Source organism: Dryobates pubescens, chromosome 7 (assembly GCF_014839835.1).
Source record: "Dryobates pubescens isolate bDryPub1 chromosome 7, bDryPub1.pri, whole genome shotgun sequence".
In the NCBI taxonomy this organism is placed as follows: domain Eukaryota; kingdom Metazoa; phylum Chordata; class Aves; order Piciformes; family Picidae; genus Dryobates; species Dryobates pubescens.
This window is the reverse complement of record NC_071618.1, coordinates 4,952,835-4,978,445: the sequence shown is the minus strand read 5'-3', so window position 1 is coordinate 4,978,445 and position 25,611 is coordinate 4,952,835. Positions and strand designations below refer to the sequence as shown.

Here is a 25,611-nt window from a genome sequence, read left to right as displayed (position 1 = left end):
AGGAGAGGTGTTGCATGAAAGGAAGTTTTTTCCTGAAGCATCCAGTGGAGTTCAATAATTACACCAATGAAGCTACCTGGCTTTCTTTATTTAGCCAGTTTAAATCATTACAATCCTCATTTCTGGTTTCCTACATAAATATTTTTTTCTCCACATTTGAGATGCCTGTTGTCGAGGAACACAGAGCATGAACCCAAGCACATGTGCAGGTGGTACAGAGGAGATTCCCCAGAGAGCAGTGGAAGGGTCTGCTGCACGTGGGGGTGGGAAGAGCCAGTGGGTGGTGGGAAATGTGGAAGGGCTGTTCTCCCCTTCCAGAGATTCCCAAAGCTGAGGACTATGAGGTGTGAGAAGCCACAGGGGCTGAAATGCAGAGCACTGGATGTTCAGTGCAGAGGGAGATAAGGTGAACGTTTCTCTGGACTTAATTGCAGCTTTCCATGCACAGTCTTCAAGGTCCTGTGAGGTTGTAGGGGTCCTCTTGCAACTCATACAGTAATAACTTTGAATTTGCTTCCAGCTCAGCTGTACTGCTGGAGGACAAGGCTTTTCTTGTGAGCAAAAAACATTAAAGTAGCACAGATATCTGCCTGCATAGTTCCAGTCTTCGAGAGATTTGAGTATCCTTTCTGAGGCCCTACTTGAAACAAGGGATTGTAGATAAGCTTCTGCAGTAGTTAATGTGTAAAGTATCTGGGTTTATTCTCACTGATGTCTCTCCTTTTGCTTGCTGTGTTGACAAATACACTGCTGTGTGCTAATTTTTTTGTCTTACACAAATGATTTTTTGCTGTATGAGAAAGGTAATCATGCATGCTTATGTGTGTGCTGAACAATACAAATGTGCTTTTATGACCTTATGACTGTTAGAGGAAGGAAAAATCATTCACTTTGATTTAAAAATAATTAATAGTTGGACTCATTCCTTTTTCAGATTGTAACCTGAATGTCAGATTTAGGAGTCCAGGCTAGTTCCTCATGATGAGGCAGTCTGCTGCACCAAGCACATGTGATCACAGACAAGTAGAAACTTTAACAGTCTCATGCCTGAATTAAGACTAAGCCCTTTATGTTTATTTTCAGCTTCTGATTATATGATACAACAAAACCGGGAAAAATCAGGAAAAACATGAGATTCTGTTATGGATTATGTTTAAATTGTGTTTGGAATTGTTGCATGACTCAGTGGAAAATATTGGTGACCTCTTCCTTTATAGCTTTCACTTCCTGCAAGCTTGTCTGTTAAAAAGATTCTTCAAGATGCTTCCTTTGCAGATCCTGTGAGAAATGTATATTCAGCAGGAGAAACATCTGACTGAGCAAAGACTAACTTACACAGTGGTTTGGAAGCCAGGTGTTGAAAAGTGCTGGTGAAACAGCAGGGAAAATGATAAAAAGAGATGAAAGCAGTTCAGTCGGGCAAGGAATGCTAATTTTAAAATGCAAACCATCTGAACTCTGATGAGTGGGCAGGTTGCAGTATCTTCAGGGCAGACCTAAGTTGCACAACAGTCATATATTGAAAGTCGACTCCCACAGGGCATTGTCTGCAGTGATTTAAAATCGTAAGGGGGGGAGGGCATCGAGTTGCTGCAGAGAGCAATCTTACAACAGCAGAGTGTGAGTAGGAAATGGGTCAGTTGGAGTAATAGCTTTTTTCCATGTAGTTTGTGTGAGCCAGGCCAAACGTATGTGGAGCACTGAGTTATCATGCTCATGGGTTTTTGTTGGTTGGTTGGTTTTGGTTTTGTTTCCCCCAGTGTACTGGAAATGAATATATTTGCAAAGAAACTTGGTCTTCCAAGTGTGACATTATGAATCCTCTGTTTGAATACTGGTTTGAGTCTCAGAATTAACCTGCTTTTTTTAAGTGTTGTAGTCATTGTCTAGATCATTAGAATAGACTGTGTTTGGAAATGCAATGCAATGGCTTTGCATTCCTAGGAGGTCAGCGGAAATGTTTGCCTGAAGTATCGCTGCCAATACCACCTGTGGTTTGTTCTCACCTCTGCATTGTGGTAGGCAATCTCTGTGTTTGTGCTGAGACAACTGGATGTGTGACCACACTGATGGATAAAGGGGCTGACCCAGTTCAAAACAAAGCAAAACCTCACCCGTAACAAAAACCAAAAAAACAATCCCAAAACAAGCAAACAAAAAATCTTTAACACATTTGCCCACTCCAATTCCCTGATGTATCGATTTAATAATCCAGTTTGTAATATGGGAGGCCCATAGACAGTGGTGTTGGCAGTGCTGGAGGCGCTGTGCAGGAAGGAGGGAGAGAGCACAGAATGCCTTACAGCAGTGTTAGTGATAGTTTCTTTATGATATGAAAACACAGCCTTAGTTGCAGCTTCAGTCTAAGCTTTGCATTTAACTTTGATGTACTTTAGCAGCTTGCAGGAAGGTGATAGGATATGGTGAGTGTGTTTTTGGTCACGCCTTGTTGGTCAGGTGTAAGCATACAGTGTGTTATTGGAGGGGTGTAAGCTATGTGTGCTGTTTGGGCGAAGTATGATGAGATGGTGGCTCCCAAGGCACAGGCTGTAAATGGAATCCAAGCCTTCCCCCTAGTCCCACCATTAAGTGGCCATTGAAACAAATAAGGGTTAGAAGGAAAACTCCTGAAGAAGGAGCTTATTTTTATTTCAGGTCAGGTAAGCGATCTGTCACTAAGCGGTACGCTGAGTTAACACTGCAATATGGCAACTGAGGCTGATGATGACTGTGGTGCAGGGTGGTGAATGATAAGGCTTATGACAGGATGGTTGGACTTTCCTCAGCCTGATACCTACATCAGTTATTAAACAATTGAGTTCATGTAAAGGCAATGTATTAGTCTGTTTTTCTTGGAGCACACGCCACTCAATCAGACTTTATTTCTATTTTCTGGACCATTACTCCACAAGCAGTCCAAAATCCCCAGATATTTGTAGAACACAGGTTTCCAAGTCTAGGTCTGACATCCCCTACCCACTGCCTTTATGTAAATGTCTGTCATTACTCTGAAGGCATGTTTTTAGTTAGTTGTGCCATCCATCCCCTTGGAAGCCTCTCACATGTTGATGTGTAGAACTCTGTCATGCTGCCTCAGTGTGTGTGCAGCATCCACAGCAGAGGTACAGCCATTGCTCTTATTTGAGTTGCACTGTGGATAGCAAATGATGTATTCTGCTGAAACTGTGCCAGTTCATACCAGCTGAGGAAAAGAAAACATTCCCCTGTGACCTTTAGTGTGATGGTCTCCCCTGCATCCCCTTGATGACATCCCAAGAGCACCATTCTTTCCATACTGTGGGCAGAGGAGGCCTGTCCAACTGAGAGCTTGTGCTCCCTGCTTGGTCCCTTTGGGGACAGGCTTGCGCAGTCTCATTGCTTAAGGATTTCCAATGGCAAAAGAGAAGGCAGCTAATACTATCCTGACCGTTCATACATCAGGCATGGGTTCTGCTTTTGCTCTCTTAGTGCTATGCTCAATATAGCAGAAGCAGGCAGGCAGGCACATGATCTCCCTGAAGGCAGGATCCAGTGTTACTGTAGAAACTGGCCACCAGCTTCTTTTGTAGCTAGCAGCTGTCACTGTGTGGTTACAGCCAAAGCTTGTCACTCCTACAGTGTCTGCAGGCTCTGGAGTTTGTTTCTGCTTCTGAATTCTCTGTGCTACAGCCTGGAGATTATTTCTGCACCTTCTATCAAAGCATGTTAAGATATTTCTGAATTGTACTTATTTTTAGAACCATTCTTTATTAATATTTGATGTTCTTTCCAGGTTTGATTTTCCTTGACCGATAATTCAAGGCACAAAGGAGCTGGTAAAGGCATTGCCATGAAACCTAACTTGAAGCAATGGAAACAACTCATGCTGTTTGGGATCTTCGCATGGGGTCTACTTTTTCTGGTGATATTCATCTATTTTACAGATAGCAACACTGCTGAACCAGTTCCGAGTTCCTTTTCTTACATTGAAACTAAGAGGCTTCTGCCCCTTCAGGGCAAACAGAGAGTCATCATGGGAGCCATTCACGATCCATCATTCTCTGAAAGCATCAATGGGAATGAAGTACTTCTTAATGAAGATCTCTTGGGTACGTTTAAATCAGAAACTGGTAGCATTAAGAAATGGACTGATTTAGAAGATGCTTTTAGAAATGAAGATGAGTTTTTTCCATCTCAGATAGGAAGAAAATCAAAAAGTGCTTTCTACCAAGTGAATGATGATTATTTATTTGCTGCTGGTCAGCCTCAGTCAAACAACCACCTTCAAGAGATAACAAAATTAATCTCAGCCAATGAGGATAATCCAAAAGTAAATGTTTTACAGAACAACTGGAGCCATCAGAGAAGAATGAGGAGAAGGAGCACAAAGCACAGGAGAAACCAGATGCTGGATGAATCTGATGACTGGGATGGGCTATATTCCACAATGTCAAAATCCTTTCTTTACAAGCTTTGGAAAGGGGATGTCTCTTTCAAGATGCTAAACCCTCGACTCCAGAAGGCAATGAAAGATTATTTGAGCACCAATAAGCATGGGGTGCGGTTCAAGGGGAAACGAAACTCCAAGTTGACAGGAGACCAGCTATTCTGTGAGCTAAAAGAAAGGGTGAATGTGAAAACAATAGATGGCAAGGAGGCTCCCTTCTCCACTCTTGGATGGGAAAAGCACGTTCCCCAAATTCCACTGGGTAAATTGTATACACATGGCTTTGGGAGCTGTGCTGTAGTTATGTCTGCTGGTGCAATACTGAACTCCTCTCTAGGGGATGAAATAGGTGGGTGAAACACATCTGTTCATGTTCATATATGTGTACATGTGGGTGTTCATGTTTGTCTTTGAAAAGGTTCATTCTTCTAAAGCATAGGTCTGTGAAGTCTAGTTGTTGTCTATCACCAGCTTTACAAGAATGTGAGCATATGGACTTCAGTGAAGCTGTTCCCTTTCAGGACAATATAACTGACAGCAAAATTAGGCCTGAAGTCATAATTTGATTTTAAAAATACAGTAATGCCTTATTATGATATTATGGTTTATAAAGGAGGCACAGGTTTCATCAGATTGGCTGTATTTGATGTTTTGCTTCAGCTTTTGTTTATGTTTTCAGCAGATTAGAACCATGTCCAAGTTTTATTCTGCAATGCTATCTTGTACCTGTCTCTGTCTTGTGGTGGCTAATAGAAAACTGCTTGTTGTATTGCTATCCCAGACTGAACTTTTTATCTCCATGCCAAGAAACATCAGAGTAGTCTATTCATCTCTTGCATGTTTAGAGTTCACAGACAGAGAATTCAGACTCTTGAATAGCTACATGTGCTGAGGTCAAGTCCCCTGACCTATTTTCAAAGAGTGAATTTAAATGAGTTCCAAGTATCTCTGTCCCATGTATTTTCCATTGCTGCGCTGAGTCCCTGAGGTTGCAGGTATGCTGAGATTTTACGTCACACAGAATTCTCCACTTCAAGGTAGGAGTCTTGTGGTAGTGATTCAGAAGCGTATTGTGGAGCCATAAAACTAATCAATGTCAATTTTATTTTTTCTTTTAAAAAATGAATGGTAATACTCACTGTAATGTCTCATTTTAGTTCTTCGCTTTAGTGCTACACATGCAGTATGCTAAAAGCACTGGAAGAAGGATAAAATGTATCTATCAAAAGTTACTTCTGGAGCAAGAAGAGTTATCTCCTGGAGCTCTCTATAAACACCTTTTGATGTTCACTCATTAATCCTCCCATCTTCCAGGACTTCACATCCCAATACTTGCTTCATTGCACTGCATCGTTTCTTTGACACAGATGGGTTTCCTTTAAATCTCTTAAGATGTATTAGAGCTGCCATCATTACCAAACTACTCTAATACTCCAGTGCAGCACGGGTACCTGGCCAGCCTGCAGCTAAAGAAATCACACCAGAGTAACCCCCAATTTCACAGGAAGCCTCGCCAATTTAGAAATCTTTGGGATAAAAAAGCTTAACAGTTCCTTCCTCCAATGTGTTATTCTTGATTGAAACAAAAATCATCTGTTCGTGTTCCCCAGTATGCCAAATTTACACTGGTATGGATTGGCACTGTGCTGGAGTTTCCATAGCACATTGTGACACATTTACATAATTACATATTACAGCGTGTATCATGGCGTATTTGGACACTCAGTTGCAGCTCAGGTGTAGACCTTGGTGCTTGATAGCTGGATATGCTCCTCTGTGTACCCATTTTCTTTGGAACACTCTGGGCTCATACTAATTATCTGAGGAAGAGCTTTTGATTTAATTGGGAAATTGTCATCTGATGCCTCTGAAAGGATGAGATGCTGCTTGGTGAGGCCTACAAAGGAGTGTCAGATCTCCTCCTGCTTGTACAGGGAAGGGTGTAGGGCAGCAGGGATCATATAAGGTTTTTTCTAAGTGTCTTCCATGCCATGGACAGGTACTTGTGACTGAGCAGAGAATTTGGCCCAGAGCAATGGGGAGGACAACCAGCTTCTTAGGACCATCCCAGAAGGGCCTGTGCAACTCTGTGGATTTTAATGGTCAGGGCAGCTCATGAGAAGTGGTAATATACTGGAGACATGAGGCCAATGTTTCCCATTTAAAATGGAAACTGGAAGCTCTACCATCTGTTTGTATTATTATTGCTATGGCAAAGAAGTTATACTTCCCCTGCAAATTCCATATAGTATGTGTTACAGTTGAGCTCTTGGCCATGCCTTTCCAACTTCACTTTAGTTCTTGAAAAACTGAGAAGAGTCTGACCAGAAAAAGAAAGATCAGACTGTGCAAGATGCTCTTTTTTTCTCCTGTGCCTATGCAGCTGTAGAAGTCCTCTCCCACCAGGGCTACCAGCTCTTGGTTGAAAATGAAAATAGATTTGCCAGTTTGGAGACACTCTGGGCGGCAGCTGGTGGTGCTGCTCTGTGGAGTAAGCCCAGCACGCGTGCTTGAGCACCTCCATGTCCACAGGGACACAGCAAAGCCAGCATCATTAAATAGTGGAGAGAAACGCTCCATGTGTGAGTTCTGGGGATTTTGGCCATGGGCTGTTCAGCCTTTGTCGAAGTTGCTGCAAGCAAAAGAGGGGTTTACTATTTATCTTGAAAGGAAAAAAAGGCAGCATCTGAGAGGACCTTTCTCTTCATAGGCCTTTAGCTCCCTCTTCTGGTGCTCCTATTAGAATCGCAGGCAGTAATGTTGATTTGTGGTCTGGCTTTTGCCCTCCTCCCCCCACCCTCTGGCTGTTTTTTAATTAAATTAGGTATGAAAGTACTGTGCAAGTACAGCAAACACCCCCATCATGATCATGCTATTTAATGTGAAACCCAATTATTTTGGCATAATTGGGAAGTAACAGGGCTCTGTGTTCAACCCCCAAACTTTTTATATCTTCAAAATGGTTATTTCCATATCACAGTGTATTATAGGTTGGAATGGACCTCCAGAGATTATTGGGGCCAAACCCCCTGCCAAAGCAGGATCACTTAGGATAGTCTGCACAGGGCTGCATCCAAGAGGGTTTTGAAAGTCTCCAGAGAAGGAGACTCCACAACCTCCCTGGGCAGCCTGTTCCAGTGCTCCATCATCCTCACTGTAAAGAAGTTTCTCCTCATGTTGAGGTGAAATCTTATATGTACAAGTTTGAGGCCATTATTCCTTGTCTTATTACTGTGCACCACTGAAAAGATCTTAGCCCCTTCCACTTGACATCCACCCCTCAGATATTTATGCACATTGATGAGATCCCCTCTCAGTCTTCTCTTCTCAAGAGTAAATAGCACCAGGGTGCTCAGTCTTTCTTCATAGGGGAGATGCTCAAGTCTCCTAATCATCCTCGTGGCTCTCTGTTGGATTCTCTCCAGCAGTTCTCTGTCTCTCTTGAAGTGGGGAGCTCAAAACTGGACACAGTATTCCAGGTGTGGTCTCACCAGGGCAGAGTAGAGAGGTAGAAGAACTTCCCTAGACCTGCTGGACACACCCTTCTTGATGCATCTCAGGATACCATTGGCTCTCTTGGCTACAAGGGCATATTGTTGTTCCATGGAGAACTTGCTGTCCACCATCACTCACAGGTCTGTCTCTGTGGAGCTGTTTTCCAGCAGGGCAGTGCCCAGCCTGTTCTATTGCCTGCTGTTATTCCTTCCCAGATGTAGGACCCTGCATTTGTCCTTACTGAACTTCATGAGGTTTGCCTGCACCCAGCTCTCTAGCCTGTCCAGGTCATGTTGGATGGCAGCACAGCCTGACAGGGTGTCAGCCAACACCCCCCCCACACCTCCCCCAGTTTTGTATCATCAGCGAATTTGCTGAGGGTACTCTCATCCTCATCCTCTCCTCATCCAGGTCATTGACAAAGATACTGATCAAAACTGGACCCAGTACTGATCCCTGGGAAACACCACCGGCCACAGGCCTCCAAGTTGACTCTGTGCCACTAGTAACAACTCTCTGAACTCTGTTGTGGAGCCAGTTTGCAATCCACTTCACTGACCAGCTGTCTGCTCCACATTTCCTGAGCTTTTCTGTGGGGATGTTATGGGAGACAGTATCAAAAGCTTTACTGAAGTCAAGATATATGACATCCACTGCTCTTCCCTCGTCTACCCATTTGGTCATAATTTCATAGAAGGCTATCAGATTAGTCAGACAGGATCTCCCCTTGGTAAATCCATGTTGGCTCCTCCTGATAACCTTCTTGTCTTCCATGTGGTTAGAGATGACCCCCAGGATGAGCTGCTCCATCATCTTTCCAGGGATGGAGGTGAGGCTAACTGGTCTGTAGTTGCCTGGGTCCTCCTTGTGCCTTTTTTGAAGACTGGAGTGACCTTTGCTTTCTTCTAGTCATCAGGCACCTCTCCTGTTCTCCAGGACTTTTCAAACATGATGGAGAGAGGTTCTGCAACCTTGATCAGCCAGCTCTCTCAGCACTCGTGGATGCACCCCATTGGGGCCCAGGGATCTGTTTGTCTTTAGTCGGTATGAGAGATCTCTAACCCAGTCCAGTCTGACCAGTGGAATGTCTACATCTCTCCAGTTCTCTCTTGCTTGTAGAGACCGAGGTTCCTGAGGGCTGGTCTTAAGATTAAAGACAGAGGCAAAGAAGGCATTCAGCAACTCTGCCATGTCTGCATCATCAGTTACCATATCTCCCATATCATTCAGTAGTGGGCCTACCTTTTGCCTGCTCTTCCTTTTATCATTGATGTATTTAGAAAACCTCTTCTTGATCCCTTTCACCCCTCTGTTGAGATTCAGTTCCAGGAGGGCCTTGGCCTTCATTGTTGCATCTCTATGTGCTCTGGCTAGATCTCTATAATCCTCCCAATGGACTAGTCCTTTTTTCCACATATTGTAAACCTCCTTTTTATTTTTGAGTTTTACAAAGAGTTCCTTGCTTGTCCATGCAGGACTTCTGCTTGCCTTACTTGATTTTTTTTTTTCCAAGGGAATGCATTTCTCTTGAACTTGGAGGAGGTAACAAGATTAAAATCATTTCACTTAAAGCCAGCTATTGCCAGTATTAAGGTGTATTCTGATCATATATTTTGTGTTAAAGGAAAGGTTTTTCTTGATAGAGAGAACCAGGACTGTCTCTGCATAGACACATAGAAAAAAGCCTTCTTAGCTTCTGAAGAGTTGAGCTCAGTGTACATTTTGAAAAAAAACAACACTTTTTTCTCAGAAACAGGATATTAAAGCAAGCAACTATGGCTGAGATTGGGCTGCTGTCTTCACGTCCCACAACATTTTCTTGTGGGAGTACAAGAAGTGTAGAGCGAAAATGTGAAAGGATGCAAGATCCCAGTTTGGTACAATCAGGCCTGAACTTCATTAAAGCATGTGGATTATCTTTTGACACTTCCACCTGTAGAAACTTGTGCAACTTCCAGCTGTAGATAACCACATTTTAAGTGACTAGAGAAAAACAGCTCTGTAAACTACCTGTGGGTTAAGGCATTACATGTCCATTTTGGCCTGAATCGTATTCTCTGCTTTCACTGATAGAAGGGGTAAAAGTAGACCAAATAGGTTGCTGTTGACAGGGACAGTATGTTTCTGGACAATTAATACAATGTCTTACTCGCCTTTTTTGGGCTTTGAGAGCCCCTTAGAAGAAACATTGGAAAAATTACTATCTTTTATCCGGTGGACACTTACACATAGTATTTACTCTTGACCCATACTTCATGTAGCTGCTTTCTCTACTACATGACTCAGAGGTCAACAGCTTGTGGGGATGCTTTGACAATTCAGCTCTGTTAGATCTTTGCTGCCAAGGGATCATCAGGTTTCTGTGTGTGAGCAGGTTTCTGGATTGACTTCCCTACAGAGACTCTTCAAGACTTGTACTGACCTTGAGGATAAGTACATGTTATGATTAATAGGTTTGGGGTAGTCTGAAATTTTCAGGTATTATAAAGTACTGTGAGGCACAAGCTTACAGTTAGGTATTGTTATTCAAATGTGCAATTAGACATCCCTGCAATTAACATGCTTTTGCATGGAGTAATTCTTTGTAAATTTTGCGATAGACGTAGCGAATAATTGTGTGTACTGGGTGTACTAATAACCTTCCCACACTGAGTTTATCCAATTAAAAGACATATTTAAATATTACAGGCTAAATCAATAAATGATTCTGAACTTTTTTTTTTCCTGGTGCATTTAATAATGTGTATGGCAGATGCAAGATAGATGACGTTTGTTTGTGACTAGTAGAATGTTCAGTATCCTTAGAATATCCAGATAAGAGAAATGTGTAAATTTTACATTAGTTTAGATAATTTGTTTTATATTACTCTTCTATATTACAAAGAAAACTAAATTATCCCCTCATTTATGCTCCTAGATTCTCATGATGCTGTTCTAAGATTTAATTCTGCTCCAACTCGTGGCTATGAAAAAGATGTTGGAAATAAAACCACCATGCGGATCATTAACTCTCAGGTAAGGTCTTAGTTTTGTGAATTCCAGTCAGTGTCACTTCTGAACAATATAACACTAATAAATTCTGAGAAAGCATTGAGTAATCTGAGAAACAGATAGTGATTTAAGTCATGATGAGGAGTGGGTAAAATTTCTCCCTTACAGGGATTTTCACACTGCTGTCAGTGTGGAGTGATTGCAGTAGTTACTCGGTATCCGTGTTTCAAGTAATTGGTTCGTAAAGTTTCTTGTGTGTCTTACATCTGCAAAGGCTCTGCAGGGTGCCAGAGCCATCAGTACAGAATTTTCACCATGCTGCCTCCAGGATCTTCAGAAAGACTGAGCTGTGGGGATCCCAAAGCTCTTTTCTCTTATTCTCCAGTTCTCCAATTATTTCTTGCTGGAAGGTGAAAAAAATGGGAACTGAGTTGTCTTAATACAAGTTGTCATTCTTTAAAAAATTGTAATGAACTAGTAAAAAAGTTTAATGTATATTGGATATTATACCTAAGGTGAGTTTGTTCATCTGAATGGAAACACAAAATGGGATTTCTGCATATGGATGGCAACAAATAATTGTGCATTGAGCTACAGTGACACCTTATGGTTTAGAGCAGATTTTCAATATTGGGAAAACAACCAACCAGAGAAAAGTCAACACCAGTAGTGTGGATGGCCATGTAGCATGCTCTGTACATTGTTCTGAATGACAGCAAAATGTTCATTTATTGTATTTCTTAGGAATTTGGGTTTTTGTCTTTGAGTGACTGCCTATGTAAAATCCATCATTGGTGGGTGTGTTCTCTGTGTGTATGAGTTCATATTCCTTGGCACTGCAGAGAGGACTGTTCACTGCCATTCCTTTCGTACTAGTTTTGTAGTTCTTTGTGAGATTGCAGGACAGATTCCTGGCAGGCTGGGGGCCTGGCTCCGCCCTCACTGGGGTGGTAATGGAGAGTCCCACGTTCTTCTCTGCTGCAGTGTACAGCTTACTCTCAACAAGGCTTCTCAAGAAGACACAGGACATAGCTAAAATTCAGCCCAGGTTAGCTCACACAGTGTCCTCATAAGTGTTTTCATGCCCGCCATCTTTTGGTCAGAAGCCACCCATGATGCTCCTGCTGAGAAACTGGTCTTCCCCTCTCTGAGAGTGGAATCTGCACAGACCACTTGATAAAAGTCACTCTCCTTACCAGTGCTGAAGATAGATTACCCATGCAGGTTTACTGAGCCTCCTTCCTTACTCGCTGTTGGAATATCCTGCATTCAGTTGACTAAAAGGCTGCTGTGGCACTTTTCTTCCCTCATGTTCTGTGCTGTGAAAGCCCAGAGGATGTGAAGGCAGCCAGCATAGCCACAGCAGATATTGTTATTCCAGTAGAAACTCATCTCATACATATGAATGCAGACTCGCCAAGAGTGAAATTTGTGTGGACAATACCTCCAAAGGACTCTTGCTTAGTGAAAGGCAAGTGAGAGCTCCTTTGTGTGATAACTGCAAAACTGGGCTTTTAAAAGCTTGACCCTTTGGTCTGTTTACTCAGTACTCTCAAAAAAAAAGAGTTTACATTCTCAGGCGAAAACTGCTCTAAGAACTGGAGTTGGGGATGCTGATAACAGCATGACTAATTTTATTCTTCTTGTAGAAAGCTGGTAGAAAGTCATTAAGCTTGGAGTTTATGGTAGGAAGAATATTGCTATGGCAACAATATTATTTTTCTGAAGAAAAATATGCATAATCAAATATGGCTCATTAGATCCTAAAGGGAAATGAAAATTAGTAAGAATTTATTTGTCTGGAATGTTGATTGGTTTCACAGCTGGAGCAAATTCACACTGTTTCAACCAATGCTGAAGTCATTCAGCTTAATCCTACCTGAGATTGAGTGTACAAGGGATGAGAGAGATCTGGTTAGGCATAGAGGGTCAAGGAAGGGACGAACCAGCAGAAGTGAAGAGCAAACTTCCAATGAGGCAGGAGGATCAAGCAGAGTACTAGGAGATGTGGGAGGGAGTTACAGGAGTGCAGCAGACCACAGCAATATGACTGCTACTTCAGAAACAGCCATATTGCATGCGTTTCCCTTGTGTTGTTTTTGTAGGTATACCAACTTGTGCAGTCAGGGTCTAATTTGCCTTTTTGGGCTACATGAAATGAAATCGACTTACTGTTGAAATGAGAGAGTAACCAAAAAGGTGATGTTGGTGAAGACATTATCCTTAGTGGCTGTAACCCTTCAAGACAAGCTTCTCTGTATCTAAGAAGAGGTTCCTGCAGGCAGGCTGAAATACCATGGCTTTCATTTTCAAGATCCAGAATATACACTACTGTTGATATACAGTCATGCAGCATCTCAAGTGGTCGCAGCGTGTCCCTCACAGATGGAGAGTAATTCAGCATACTGCTCCTTCAAACTGTCATGAGTGCTGTTTGTGGCTAAGCTCTTTTTTATTTATTTTTTGTAACAAAACAAAATGTTTAAAATCAACCAGAGTTACACCAGAACAGTGGCATAGGGAGGACTGTTCTTTTTAGAGGAGGATTTTGCCATTTTTCTGAATCCCACTTCCTTTTAACGCTGTGCAATTCTTTGCATCTGTGTTTGCAGATTCTCGCCAATCCAAATCATCACTTTGTTGACAGCTCCTTGTACAAAGATGTTATCTTAGTAGCTTGGGATCCTGCCCCCTACTCTGCAAATCTGAATGTGGTAAGATGTGTGCTTATACCTTTCTTCCCAATCGCTCTGAGAGCACAGGAGAAAATGAGTGTGTTTACTACTACTACTGCAGTCTTCTGCTTCTCCTCTTTATCTGAGGAGTGGGGAATGAATTGGTCCAAAGCTTTTCTATTGGAATTGCCTGCTCTGAGATGCTAGGATAAATGGATGATTGGGGGGATTTTTGATAAAATGTTGCCATTTTCACAAAACAGTGAGTTTTCCATGGGTTTTCCAGGGAGGAGACATTGCTAGATTTCAGAAGGAGGTTTTATCAGGAAAGTTGAAGAATTGCATCCATTTTTCCCCCACCTTCTCCTCTTCCTTCTCAGACAAAATATAACACCCTAATGAAAATCTCTCTTAGCGCCTTCCTCATTTCTCAAGCATCCTCCCCGCCAGTCTTCCTTTTGTGTCCACTCCCCCACAGCCATCTGTGCCCCACCATGTACCCTCTCACTGAAAGCAACAGACATCCATCTGGTTGTCACTGGGGGAGTCTCTGCTTTGGCTGGTGCTGCAGCTCTGGTGGATCGTTTGATCTGATGGTTCTTGGCAGGGGGAGCTCAGAGCTGAGCAGGCTGCAAAATAGAAAGTAAACCTCTCTCTGCTGAACTCCCTTAGCAACAGATGCCAGAGGCTGCCTGCCTCCTACACAGGCTGCCATCAGCCTGCTTCATGTGCTGCTGCCTCCACATTCAGAGGAAGGTTCACCCCCATGCCCAGTTCTTGTGTCAAGGCTCTTTGAACCCCTTGTTTAACACAGGCCTGCAAGGGGGAGATGATGTTGGCTCATCTTGCTGCAGTCTCTGCATGAAGAAGGGAAACAGAATAGCTCACAGCGAGGGCTGGCTTTCTAGCAGAAACATCCACCAGTGAAAGCTGCTTTGCTACCTTTGCTTCTGTTCTGAGGAACCCAAATGAAGCTCATTAATGTTATTGTACATGTAGTGTTTGAAACACATCTGATACCATAAGATTAAAAACCAAATTCTTACTTTTCTCCTCCCAGTGGTATAAGAAGCCGGACTACAATCTGTTCACTCCCTACGTACAGCATCGCAGGAAGAATCCAAACCAGCCGTTTTACATTCTCCATCCTAAGTTTATATGGCAGCTCTGGGACATCATTCAGGAGAATACTAAAGAGAAGATACAGCCCAACCCTCCTTCTTCAGGTTTTATTGGTAGGTGTATCAAAGATGGGCCCAACTGACAGAATAAAAATTGTTTTAAACTTGTAAATGAGTATGTTGCCTGAAGATCAAGCCCATGCACATCTACTGTTGCTTCTTGGTGCTCTATGCAGAAACAATGTCTAGCTAAAGCACACAGTGTGAGAACTAGAAAATAGCTGGGTGAATTTCCTGTTCCGCTTTCTTGCCCTTCACACCCGTATTTATAAAACATACTTGTATCTGTGAGAAATTTGTACTATTCTGTATGAATTTCTGCTGAGCCCCAGCACTGTTTTGAAGTTCTTTGTTGTGATCATAGAGCAGACAGCTTTGGTGCATCAGACAAGTGAAAGCAGATCATACAGATGGAATGGAGTGGAGTGGAATGGAGTGGAATGGAATGGAGTGTAATTGAATGGAATGAACCAGGTTGGAAGAGACCTTCAAGATTATCAAGTCCAACCTATCACCCAATACCATCTAATCAACTAAACCATGGCACCAAGTGCCTCATCCAGTCTCTTCTTAAATACCTTCAGTGATGGTGACTCCACCACCTCCCCAGGCAGCCCATTCCAATGGCCACTCTTTCTGTGAAGAACTTCTTCCTAACATCCAGCCTAAACCTCCCCTGGTGCAGCTTGAGACTGTCCTCTTGTTCTGGTGCTGGTTGCCTGGGAGAAGAGACCAACCCCCACCTGGCTACAACCTCCCTTGAGGTAGTTGTAGAGAGCAATAAGGTCTCCCCATGAGCCTCCTCTTCACCAGGCTAAACAGCCCCAGCTCCCTCAGCCTCTCCTCATAGGGCTTGTGCTCCAGACCTCTCACCAGCCTGGTTGCCCTTCTCTGAACACTCGTAGCAACTCAACATCTTCCTAAACTGAGGGGCCCAGAACTGGACACAGGACTCAAGGTGTGGCCTAACCAGTGCTGAGAACAGGGGCACAATGGCTTGCCTGCTCCTGCTGGCCACTTTATTCCTGATCCTGACCAGGATGCCATTGGCCTTCTTGGCCGCCTTGGCACATTGCTGGCTCATGTTCAGCCTACTATCAACCAGTACCCCCAGGTCCCTTTCTGCCTGGCTGCTCTCCAGCCACTCTGACCCCAGCCTGTAGCACTGCATGGGGTTGTTGTGGCCAAAGTGCAGCACCCAGCACTTGGACTTGTTAAATGCCATCCTGTTGGACTCTACCCATCTGTCCAGCCTGTCGAGGTCCCTCTGCAGAGCCCTTCTACCCTCTAAGAGATCAACACCTGCCCCCCAGCTTGGTGTCATCTGCAAATGTACTGATGATGGACTCAATCCCCTCGTCAGGCAGGCCAAGCTGTATTCCCTGAACAAGTCAAGGAATGGGATTTCCCATGCCCTCTTACAGCATCCAGTGTTCCGTCAGAATGTGCCCAAAGCATCCATCTTCTTCTTACAGTTGAAAGAATATAGTTTCACACTATTTTTTGGTTCTTAGCATTTCTGGGGATAATTGAGCACTGTATCCACTGTTCATAGCGCATAAGGACTTACCTGATGCATAGCAGGTCCTGATTATGAATGTGTAAAGGATGGAAGTAGTCAGAATAGCAAGACTGAGTCAAGATCTTTCTTGCTCAGGCTTCTACAGATACAGAGCACAAGACAGCTCCACATACCATCTTCTGCTTTGGAAACTCTATCCTTTCCTCCTTGTACTTGCTGCAGTCAGAAAATGCCATTTTCTTTCTTTCTATCCGAATCTGTGAGCAAAGGTATCTAAGATTGCATCCAATGTGGGAAAACCAGTTCTGAGTATTTATTTGGGGCTCTGTATGCAGTAGTGGCATCCCAGGATATTGTGGGGTTACCAAAGGCTTTAAGGAAGGTGCTGAAGCTCTTGGAGGAACGACATAAAGGTGTCTGGGAAAAGCCTGTCTGTGACCTGAGTTGTGCTTGCCTAGAGCGTGAGTGTAAAGAGGAGGCCTTGTGTTTTGGAGGCGATAGCTTGGCAGTTGCTTACTTCTTGAAGTGAGATTTTTGGAACCTGCTTGTAAAAATTCATGAGGAGAAGATTGCTCATGTGGAATCATCTCACCAGCTGCGTTCACATTTTTCAAAAGCATTTCTTGGAGTAAGGAAGTTTTTGATAAAAATAGGTAACAGCAGCTGATCACAGGAACAATGAAGACAATCATTGTAAGGGCAATGTAATGTCCGTGCTTCCACCGGATATCAGAAACACTTTAAAAGCTTTCTTTGAAGAAGCAGAGTTCATTTTCCTATAAGAATTGAATAGAAACCTTCAACCCCAAATGTAAATGTTCCTGACAAAAAAGATTGTTCAAGCAGAGGAAGCCTTGAAAATACCAAGTATTAAACAAGCAATAACATTAACCACAAAAGCTGTACAGATAAATGCACTCTGTGTGCAAAAGCAAATTTACCTCCTTCTTTACTGGAAATTCTATTGACATTGTTCTTTTCCAAAGTATGTGCATAGACATTTCGGTAATGCTGTTATTAGCTTTAAGAAAATCAGGCAGTAAGACAAGCTTTTGGGGAGTTATATCTGCCTTATTTTATAATGAGCTACTGTTCTCATAGTTACATTTTAAATATTTTGTTAGGGAGAGGCTTTCTCATTTAGTAACCTTATTGAGAGGATGCCTATGGATTGCACGTGCAACATAATAAAAACTGGGAGGCAACACAGAAATAGCAACTGAGTATTGTGAAAGGTAGACACAAAGGGCAAGAGAAAGCATGAAAAATACAATGCGGCTTGGCAGAAATCTGAAATGTTTAGTTGGTCTTCAGATCAGGTATCTCTCAATTCATGCAGTGAATAATCCAATTGGAAATGAAGCTGGCAGACACAACTGAGTGTGCCTGTATGAAGAGTGTATCCTGACTATTGAGCTTCTACCTGATTCTTTCAAAATATATGCAGTTATTTCCTAGAAAATTAATAGTAAGAATGGGGGGTGACTGCCATCATAAAATATTAATCTTAATTTCAAAAAGATAATGGGGAAATGGTTTATTAAATAGCCGTGCTGCTAATACAATTGTGCTCCAAACAGCTGTATGAATCACAGAATGTTAGGGATTGGAAGGGACCTCCAGAGATCATTGAGTCCAATCCCCCCTGCCAAAGCAGGATCACCTAGGGCAGGTCACACAGAAACACATCCAGGTAGGTTTTGAAAGTCTCCAAAGAAGGACACTCCACAACTTCTCTGGGCAGCCTGTTCCAGTGCTTTGTCACCTTCACTATAAAAAAGTGTCTCCTCCTCCTGAAGGAAGACGGGCTGGAGGGTATGACTTGTCATAGGCAGAGACACCTGTATCCCAGAATCTAACCTCTTTATAGCATGGACCATAGTGATTTTAATCACTTTGTTAGAACGACTTACTGTAAGTCTCTGTGTAGTTCTCTTCAATTAGAACAAATAGAGATTCTGTGCAAGGATCTGGTTTGTTCACATTGACATCAGCAGAAAGTCAGGAAGCCCTCTGTGAGCTGCGGTTACTTGTGGAGGAAGAGCAGCAGTTCCTTAAATCACTCTTGCTTCCAGTAACACAAAAAAAGGTAGAAGAAAATGATTCTGGGTCAAGTGAAGCACTTCTGTTTCAAGCTTTTTAACCCTCTGTAGTCCCAGTATACAAAAATGGACAAATGTATACATTAAAACATGAAAATATCAGACCAGCAACGTCAGGAATGTTTTCGGGTGGTCTTAGACTGTAAGCAAGTAATTCCATTTTTAAATTGACAATTGTGTCTATTTGTGCTGCTTATTTATAAGGATCTGAGTCTTCCCAAAAGGAAGATGCTTGCTGGAATGTCTTCCTACAGTGTTCTTCAACAGGAATAAGTCAGCATCCTTCAGCAGTGATTTGTGTCAGGGGAATCTTCTAACATTGTTAATAGCTGTATTAAAGTACTTAAGTCACAGTATTATTAAGTCTCTTGGGAAAAGGGCCAGTGGCTTATTTGTGAAGAGGTATTCTCATACATGCTCTCTCACTTTGAGGGAATGAAAGTTTGAGAAGAGGTAGGACCTCTATTCAGAGAAGGGCAACAAGGCTGGTGAGAGGCCTTGAGCACAAGCCCTATGAGGAGAGGCTGAGGGAGCTGGGATTGTTTAGCCTGGAGAAGAGAAGGATCAGGGGTGACCTCATTGCCCTCTACAACTACCTGAAAGGTGGTTGTAGACAGGAAGGGGTTGGTCTCTTCTTCCAGGCAACCAGCACCAGAACAAGGGGACACAGTCTCAAGCTGTGCCAGGGGAGGTTTAGACACGAGGTGAGGAAAAAGTTCTTCACTGAGCGAGTCATTTGTCATTGGAATGGGCTGCCCAGGTAGGTGGTGGAGTCGCCGTCCCTGGAGGTGTTCAAGGGGAGATTGGATGTGGCACTTGGTGCCATGGTCTAGTTGTGAGGTCTGTTGGAACAGGTTGGACTTGATGATCCTTGGGGTCTCTTCTAACCTTGGTTATACTGTGATACTGTGACCTTTTCCCTGGTTTCTTCACCCAACGGGAGCTGGGGACATTTTTAAAACGTGCACTTCTTTGGGACATGAGATGCTGTGTTGGCATAACTCCCTCTTGGAGCCCCTGGATCCTGGATCCTCAAAACCTGACATACATTAGCTCTGCACCAGTATTTTGCTGAAGAGAGGCGGTAGCATTATGATAGCTGGTGGCTGGGGTGAGCAAAGCACAGCACATGTCCCAGCTGTGGGGGAGGGGACAGGAGAGGAAGGGGAGAAAGTCGTGGTGCGGTTAGGATTGGTTGTTCTGTAAAGGTTATGTACAAAATAAGGCACAATCTTTGAATGATTTAGTAATACTACATTGTGTGTACATTCATGTAGTTTTAAACCTTTTAAAGATGTCACTGCTTCCAGACACTTCTGAAATGTTAACACACAGCATGCACACACTGCAGAGGCTCCTCATTATAAATTACTTACTCTTTGTCTCCCTAATCTAGTAGATGAGCTTTGAGAACCCATTCTTGCATCCTTTGAACATCACTTTTGCAGCTGCCACCTTCATGCTTTTTAACAAAACTCTGCAACATATTCTCATCAGTTTGCATTGGTGTTAGGCAGTTGCCACGGTGGATTTTTGTGGTTGACTTTGTTGGTTCACAGTTGGCTGAAAATTGGTTTGCTAAAGAAGTATTGGTATTTTTATATCTTGTCTTGAACTTTGATCACCTCCATTTTTCTTAGAAGTACTGTAAGCATTCAACCACCAAATCTCAAGATTTGGATTCCACTGGCAAATCCTGAATTGACAGTTGAGACAACATCACTGTTAGTGGGGAAGGATTTGCCCCATCTTTTGGAAGCAGACATAAGTGTTACCTCTTCCTATTAATACATTTCTCACTGAAATATTAACTTGCTTTTCTTTACCTCTTTCTGAGCATGGCAAAACTCAGTTTTAATTGAGGATAATTAATTGGCAGTCTCTCTTTTTGTCATTCTCCTGTAAGAAAGCTGTTCCTATACCGTCCTTGATAGCCTTTGTAAACAGCCTAGTTCTGACCTTACATTTTTGTCATCTGAAGACCTAGACTAAATCTGCTTCCTTGAGTTTCTCAAGAGCAGCATTCTGTGTCTGTTGAACAGGATGGTGCAGTTTGGGGTTTTCTTAATAATGTCTAGATTATATAGAGGCTTGTCTATGAAGATTTTTCTCCTGACCATTGTTTACTAACTGTGTTTGCCTAGAATTCCTAGTTATCATAATCCATCAGTACACTTTGCTATCTTGCCTCCTTAGAGATGATTTTACTTGAAATTCACGTTTGTATGTCAGTACATACCCAACAGCTTTTGTGTTTTTAAAAAGCTAGTTGAAAGCTCTGATGTGTTTTTGGTTGTTTGGGGGGTTTAAACTTTTTTTAACTCCCAAATGAACACGTGGTCTGTGTAGATATTTACATGTTAGGTTGTGTGTGTAAGTGGTAGTCTTTGCTCTGTAGCTTTTAGCATAACATGAACCACTGAAAGCAAAATGATGACTGAGCCCAGATTACTTTATTGCTGGGAGAAAGAGAGACTTGTTTGAGGCTTTACACTTGACATTACAGATTTAACAGTTATGCATCATTAATAGCTGATAACATTATTTTAATCTTCATTTGCATGCATCAAGACAATAGTACAAGCAAGACTATCATTACTCTGCAGTGGTTACAATGGTATGACTAAGAGTGTAAATTTAAAATGGCTTCAGTAAGCATGTTGAATAGAAGAATGCAGCTGATCTCCAGCTCTGCTTAGAATAAATACTTGAATGAACTGAAAGAAACAATATGACACATTAAATGAGTTGCTTTTCTTACTGTTACTTACTCAGCTGTTTACAAGCAGTTGGTAAAGGAACAGAAAAGAATAGTGTTTACTCTTTCCAGCTCAGTTTTGTTCAAGTGCTATCACACAAATAAATAATACCTCCAAATACAGGAGCTTTAAATTCTTTGTATTCTAATGAAAAGCACTCTGAAATTTGAGTATCTCCCACTTCCTGTAATACAGGGATAAAAGTGATAGTTCTCCTCTTACAGCACCCCAAATCACATATAAAAAATGTTTATTGTTCTAGTGTATCATTTAAATTTGAGCAATATGTTTAAAATTATATTATATCACTGGAAAGTATTTTCCAGTCTATGATCATATTACAGAATGCAATATTGTGATTAATGTTTTTGCATTTAGCGTTAAGTGATAGATATATCATTTTCTAGGTCTATTACATAATGTATCTATGCATCAAAAATGACAGGAATTACACAATTTGTTAAGCTTAGGCACAGGGCCATCTGTGACAATTAAAGTCCTTAATATGTACTTGGTTTTCTTGTGGTTAATATTGGTCATATGCTGGTTTAGAAATGTAATATTTAAAAACAAAACCAAAAAACCACAACAACAAAAACCCACTAAAACCAGGGCTCCTTTTACTATATGTTTCAAAGGAAAACTGAGACACATTTGGCCCAGTTTCAAGGAGTGACAGATTTTCCTGTGGTACCTGAAATACAATTAAGAGACACTACAGAAGTGGATTAACGTATAGAAAACTATACATTCTAAATGCTGTATGTTTGTTTGTAAAGCTTTCAAGTGCACAGTTTATCAAGCACAAACTCACTGGTGTGTCCAGCTAAATTCTTCTGTAACTAATTCTGTGGTGTGTGTGAAATGAGACACATTATGAGTGTAATAATCAGATTATCTATATTTAAATGTTTCCATCATCTCCTTATACTTTGTTAAAAGGATGCTGAGTTCTTCCTGAATGTTTGAATTGCACTTACTATTCTAGATGCTTCCATACAGCATCTGTTGTATTCAGGCTTATTAAACTATATTTTATTTACTTGTAAACTGGGAAACATTATTTTTAAATTGATTTGCTAACCACAAAGCCTAATTGAACTGTACAGAAGGTGTGTGTTGAAAATTCAAAATCTCTTGAGTCGTAAAATTGTCAAGAACGAATTGAAAAACATTCTCTCCTTTTGATTAGAATCCACAGTGTAAGTTCATTTGTATAAATGATCCATGCAAGGAATTTAGTCTTCATTTAATTCTAGTTTTAATGGTTTTGGTGCAGATTGTAAAACCTCAGGATTTTATGTGTGTCAATTGGCCTGAGTTTAAACCATACCCAGCACTTCCTGACACTATAGATACCTGCCAAATAGGGAAAATATAGCAACAAATCCTTCTGAGGATTTTGAGGTACTAATATATAATATTTTTAAATACTTACTTAGTATCTATTGTACTGTTATAACAAACCTGCAGGTTGACTGTTTCTGTGATGGCCACATAATTTCTTTGAAATAATGTAAAGTATTTTACAAAGAATATTCTATGCTCGCAGTCTTTTTTTTTGGTGTCTAATGCAATATTCAGGAACACCGCCGTTCCCCTGTAAAACGTTCATAAAGCACACCTTTGAATGATCTACTGTAAAACAACCTTTCTACACACAGACAGAAGTATTTTGCATTTTTCCATTTTCCCAGTTGTAATCCAAATGGAACTTTTGAAAATCCAGCCAAGCGAATTAGGGTAGATTCAAATAGCCTGTAGAGAACTATCTTCAGTGGTAAAGTTTAATGTGTGGTTGCAGCAATCACGTTTGCCAAAGTTAAATCATGCTAGATATCCTTACTTTTTCCTTCCTATGAAAGTATGATTCGATATTTGAAATCTGAAAGTTTTAAAGCTTAAGCAGCAGACTTGGAGGAGACCCAGAAGTTATATTCCAAGCTGCTTGCTGGTTTCACAGTCATGCCTGCAGTATTATTTCTGCATGCTTCAGTAAACTTCTGAAAGGATTCGACAGCTCCATTTCCATCCTTGGAAATATTCAATACTGGGCTGGATAGGACCCCAAGAAACCTGATCCAACTACTATGTTTTCTCTGCACGGGGACTCTGAACTGCCCACATTTTTCCCTTCAAACCCCTCCACAGATCTCACTCACACTGGCAATATTTCTGCTGGTTTGTACCGGAGCTTAATAGGTTCTTGACCAAATACTGTAGACGGTATGGTAATGCTGCTATTACTACATTAATCCAATTCATCTAGTTTTTACTGAGCTTTTTTAGGGCCCACCAGTGAAAAGCAGACTTTGAGCTGTGCCTCCTGGACTTCTCAGTGTTCACTCTAAGGAGAACTGCACCCTTTCTTGTTTGCCTACAGGCTTTCCCTTTCAGGTTTTACTTTTTCATAAGTCTCAAGCTGCGCCAGTGGAGGTTTAGACTCGAAGTGAGGAGAAAGTTCTTCACTGAGCGAGTCGTTCGTCATTGGAATGGGCTGCCCAGGGAGGTGGTGGAGTCACCATCCCTGGAGGTATTCAAGAGGAGGTTGGACGTGGCACTTGGTGCCATGGTCTGGTCATGAGGTCTGTCGAGACAGGTTGGACTTAATGATCCTTGGAGTCTCTTCCAACCTTAGTTATACTGTGATACTGTGATATATGTCCTCTGGCCTTTCCTAAATACTCTAATTTTCTGCTTTCACTCCTATTTCCGTACCTTAATCCTTATGAATATAAAAAAGCCATCTTCTCTCAGCTTAATCCTTGAACATAAAACTGACTGCTGTTTATGGTCCATGGTTGGTCAGTCAGGGAGCAGGACTAGCTTCTGATGCAGGTCTGTATTTGTGTTAGTCAGACTCAGACTTCTTAGAGCCAAAATTAGGCACCTCTTAAATATGTCAGTGAGACCTCTACACATGAAATTTTCCTCCTGTACTGGGAGTGCAGGTAGTACTCCTGAAGTACAAATCGCTTTGCTATGACTCATGTTTCCTTTGTAGTCAATGAAAAGAAACAAGAATTTCTGGGGTTTGATTTTGTAATCTGTTTTTAAATGTCTACTCTGGGATGAGTATACATGTGCTTCTTCCTAAAAGTGCCTGCTTCTACTGACAGCAAAGGAGCCCATGATACCTGTTTCAGGTGTGGGTGACTGCTCCAGTGGGCACATTTGGTCAGATGAGTCACACCTTGTTTTCATTTCTTCTCATCATGCTCTTGCAAAAGCCAATTATTTTTTTGGTATTTTCCCCACAAAGCTCCAAAAGTTTCTGACCTAGGAGAGTGGAGAAGAAGGTGATTGATAGCAAGAGTCAAACTCTTATTTTCAGTTTTGCCTAGTCATTGGAGAACACCAACAGTTACAGGAGTGATTCATCCCATCCTAAAGTAGACATCTAAAATAAGTAAGATGAATTGTGTGCTAGAAAAGCCTGTCTCCTGCATTGTCTATGAAGTGCAACTTAGAGTAGCTAGGCCAGAAATGGCTATGAACATCTCAGTGAGATGAATTTTGTCTAGACTATAAGGTATTGGGACAAGACTGTCTTATTATGCTCATTAGTGTCTCCTTAGGTCATTTGTAAGCAAGGCTGCACTGTTTCATATGTAGTAATTGTGTGTTAACAGAAACCTAATGTAAGGACTGTGAACAAAGACAAGCACTGAAATGTATCATATGGAAACTCTATACCCTACGGGCTATAAAGCTATGTGGTCTGCATTCATACTGATGGTAATGGTCATGGAGGAGTGCTGAGGTATGAAACAAACTTAGAGATTATGCTGAATCAATCGGTCAGTGATGTGAAAAGTACATGGACAAAAGAAATGAGTAGATAGGCATGTCCTGTGGGCAATACAGGGACACAAAGTAAATGAGTGGCACTTGGAAACTACAGGTTAATATGTGTGAGAGAAAATGCAGAGAGATTCAGCCATGGAAGAGAAGCATAGGAAGCAATGATACCTTAAGAGATGTGTACAGATAACAAATGGGAAATAATGTAGGACATTGCAGAGTGAACTGGCAAGTGAAACAGGCTTACAGGAGCAAAGTAAGTCAGTAATCAGTCAGGTGCATACCTCTTCTTTAGCTTTGAGATTGCACACAATGTGCAAAAGAAATATTTTGAAGATCATGTAAGTGCCAAAACATTACTGGTAATTAAAAAAAAAATCATAAGATCACTGAAGGTAACCGGAGGAGAGAAGAGAAAATGAGGATACTGAGTTGTGAGGTAGATGAAAATGTAGACAGCTTAGCACCCTTTCACCTGCTGAATATAGATGTCAATAATTCACTACAATGTTGTTAACACCGAGCAAAGAGGGAAACTGAGTTAAAGAGTGGTACTAAAATATGTGTACTGGAATGTTAAACCCACAGCACAGGGTGCTATGTTGGCAACCCCATTTTAGGTACTGAAGAAAAAGAAGCCAGACATGGCATTAGAA

At 41.7% G+C, this 25,611-nt stretch overlaps 1 protein-coding gene across 2 annotated transcripts in view; it reads left to right on the top strand.

Moving 5' to 3' along the window:
• Window positions 1-25,611, top strand: part of ST6GAL2 (ST6 beta-galactoside alpha-2,6-sialyltransferase 2) — a 55,044-nt gene that overhangs the window by 24,335 nt on the left and 5,098 nt on the right. For both annotated transcript variants that reach the window (XM_054162975.1, XM_054162976.1), the window contains exons 2-5: window positions 3,773-4,775; window positions 10,839-10,936; window positions 13,525-13,626; window positions 14,648-14,822. In XM_054162975.1, coding sequence (XP_054018950.1) covers window positions 3,830-4,775; window positions 10,839-10,936; window positions 13,525-13,626; window positions 14,648-14,822 — 1,321 coding nt within the window. In that variant the 5' untranslated portion in view covers window positions 3,773-3,829. The remainder of the gene's footprint in view (window positions 1-3,772; window positions 4,776-10,838; window positions 10,937-13,524; window positions 13,627-14,647; window positions 14,823-25,611) is intronic.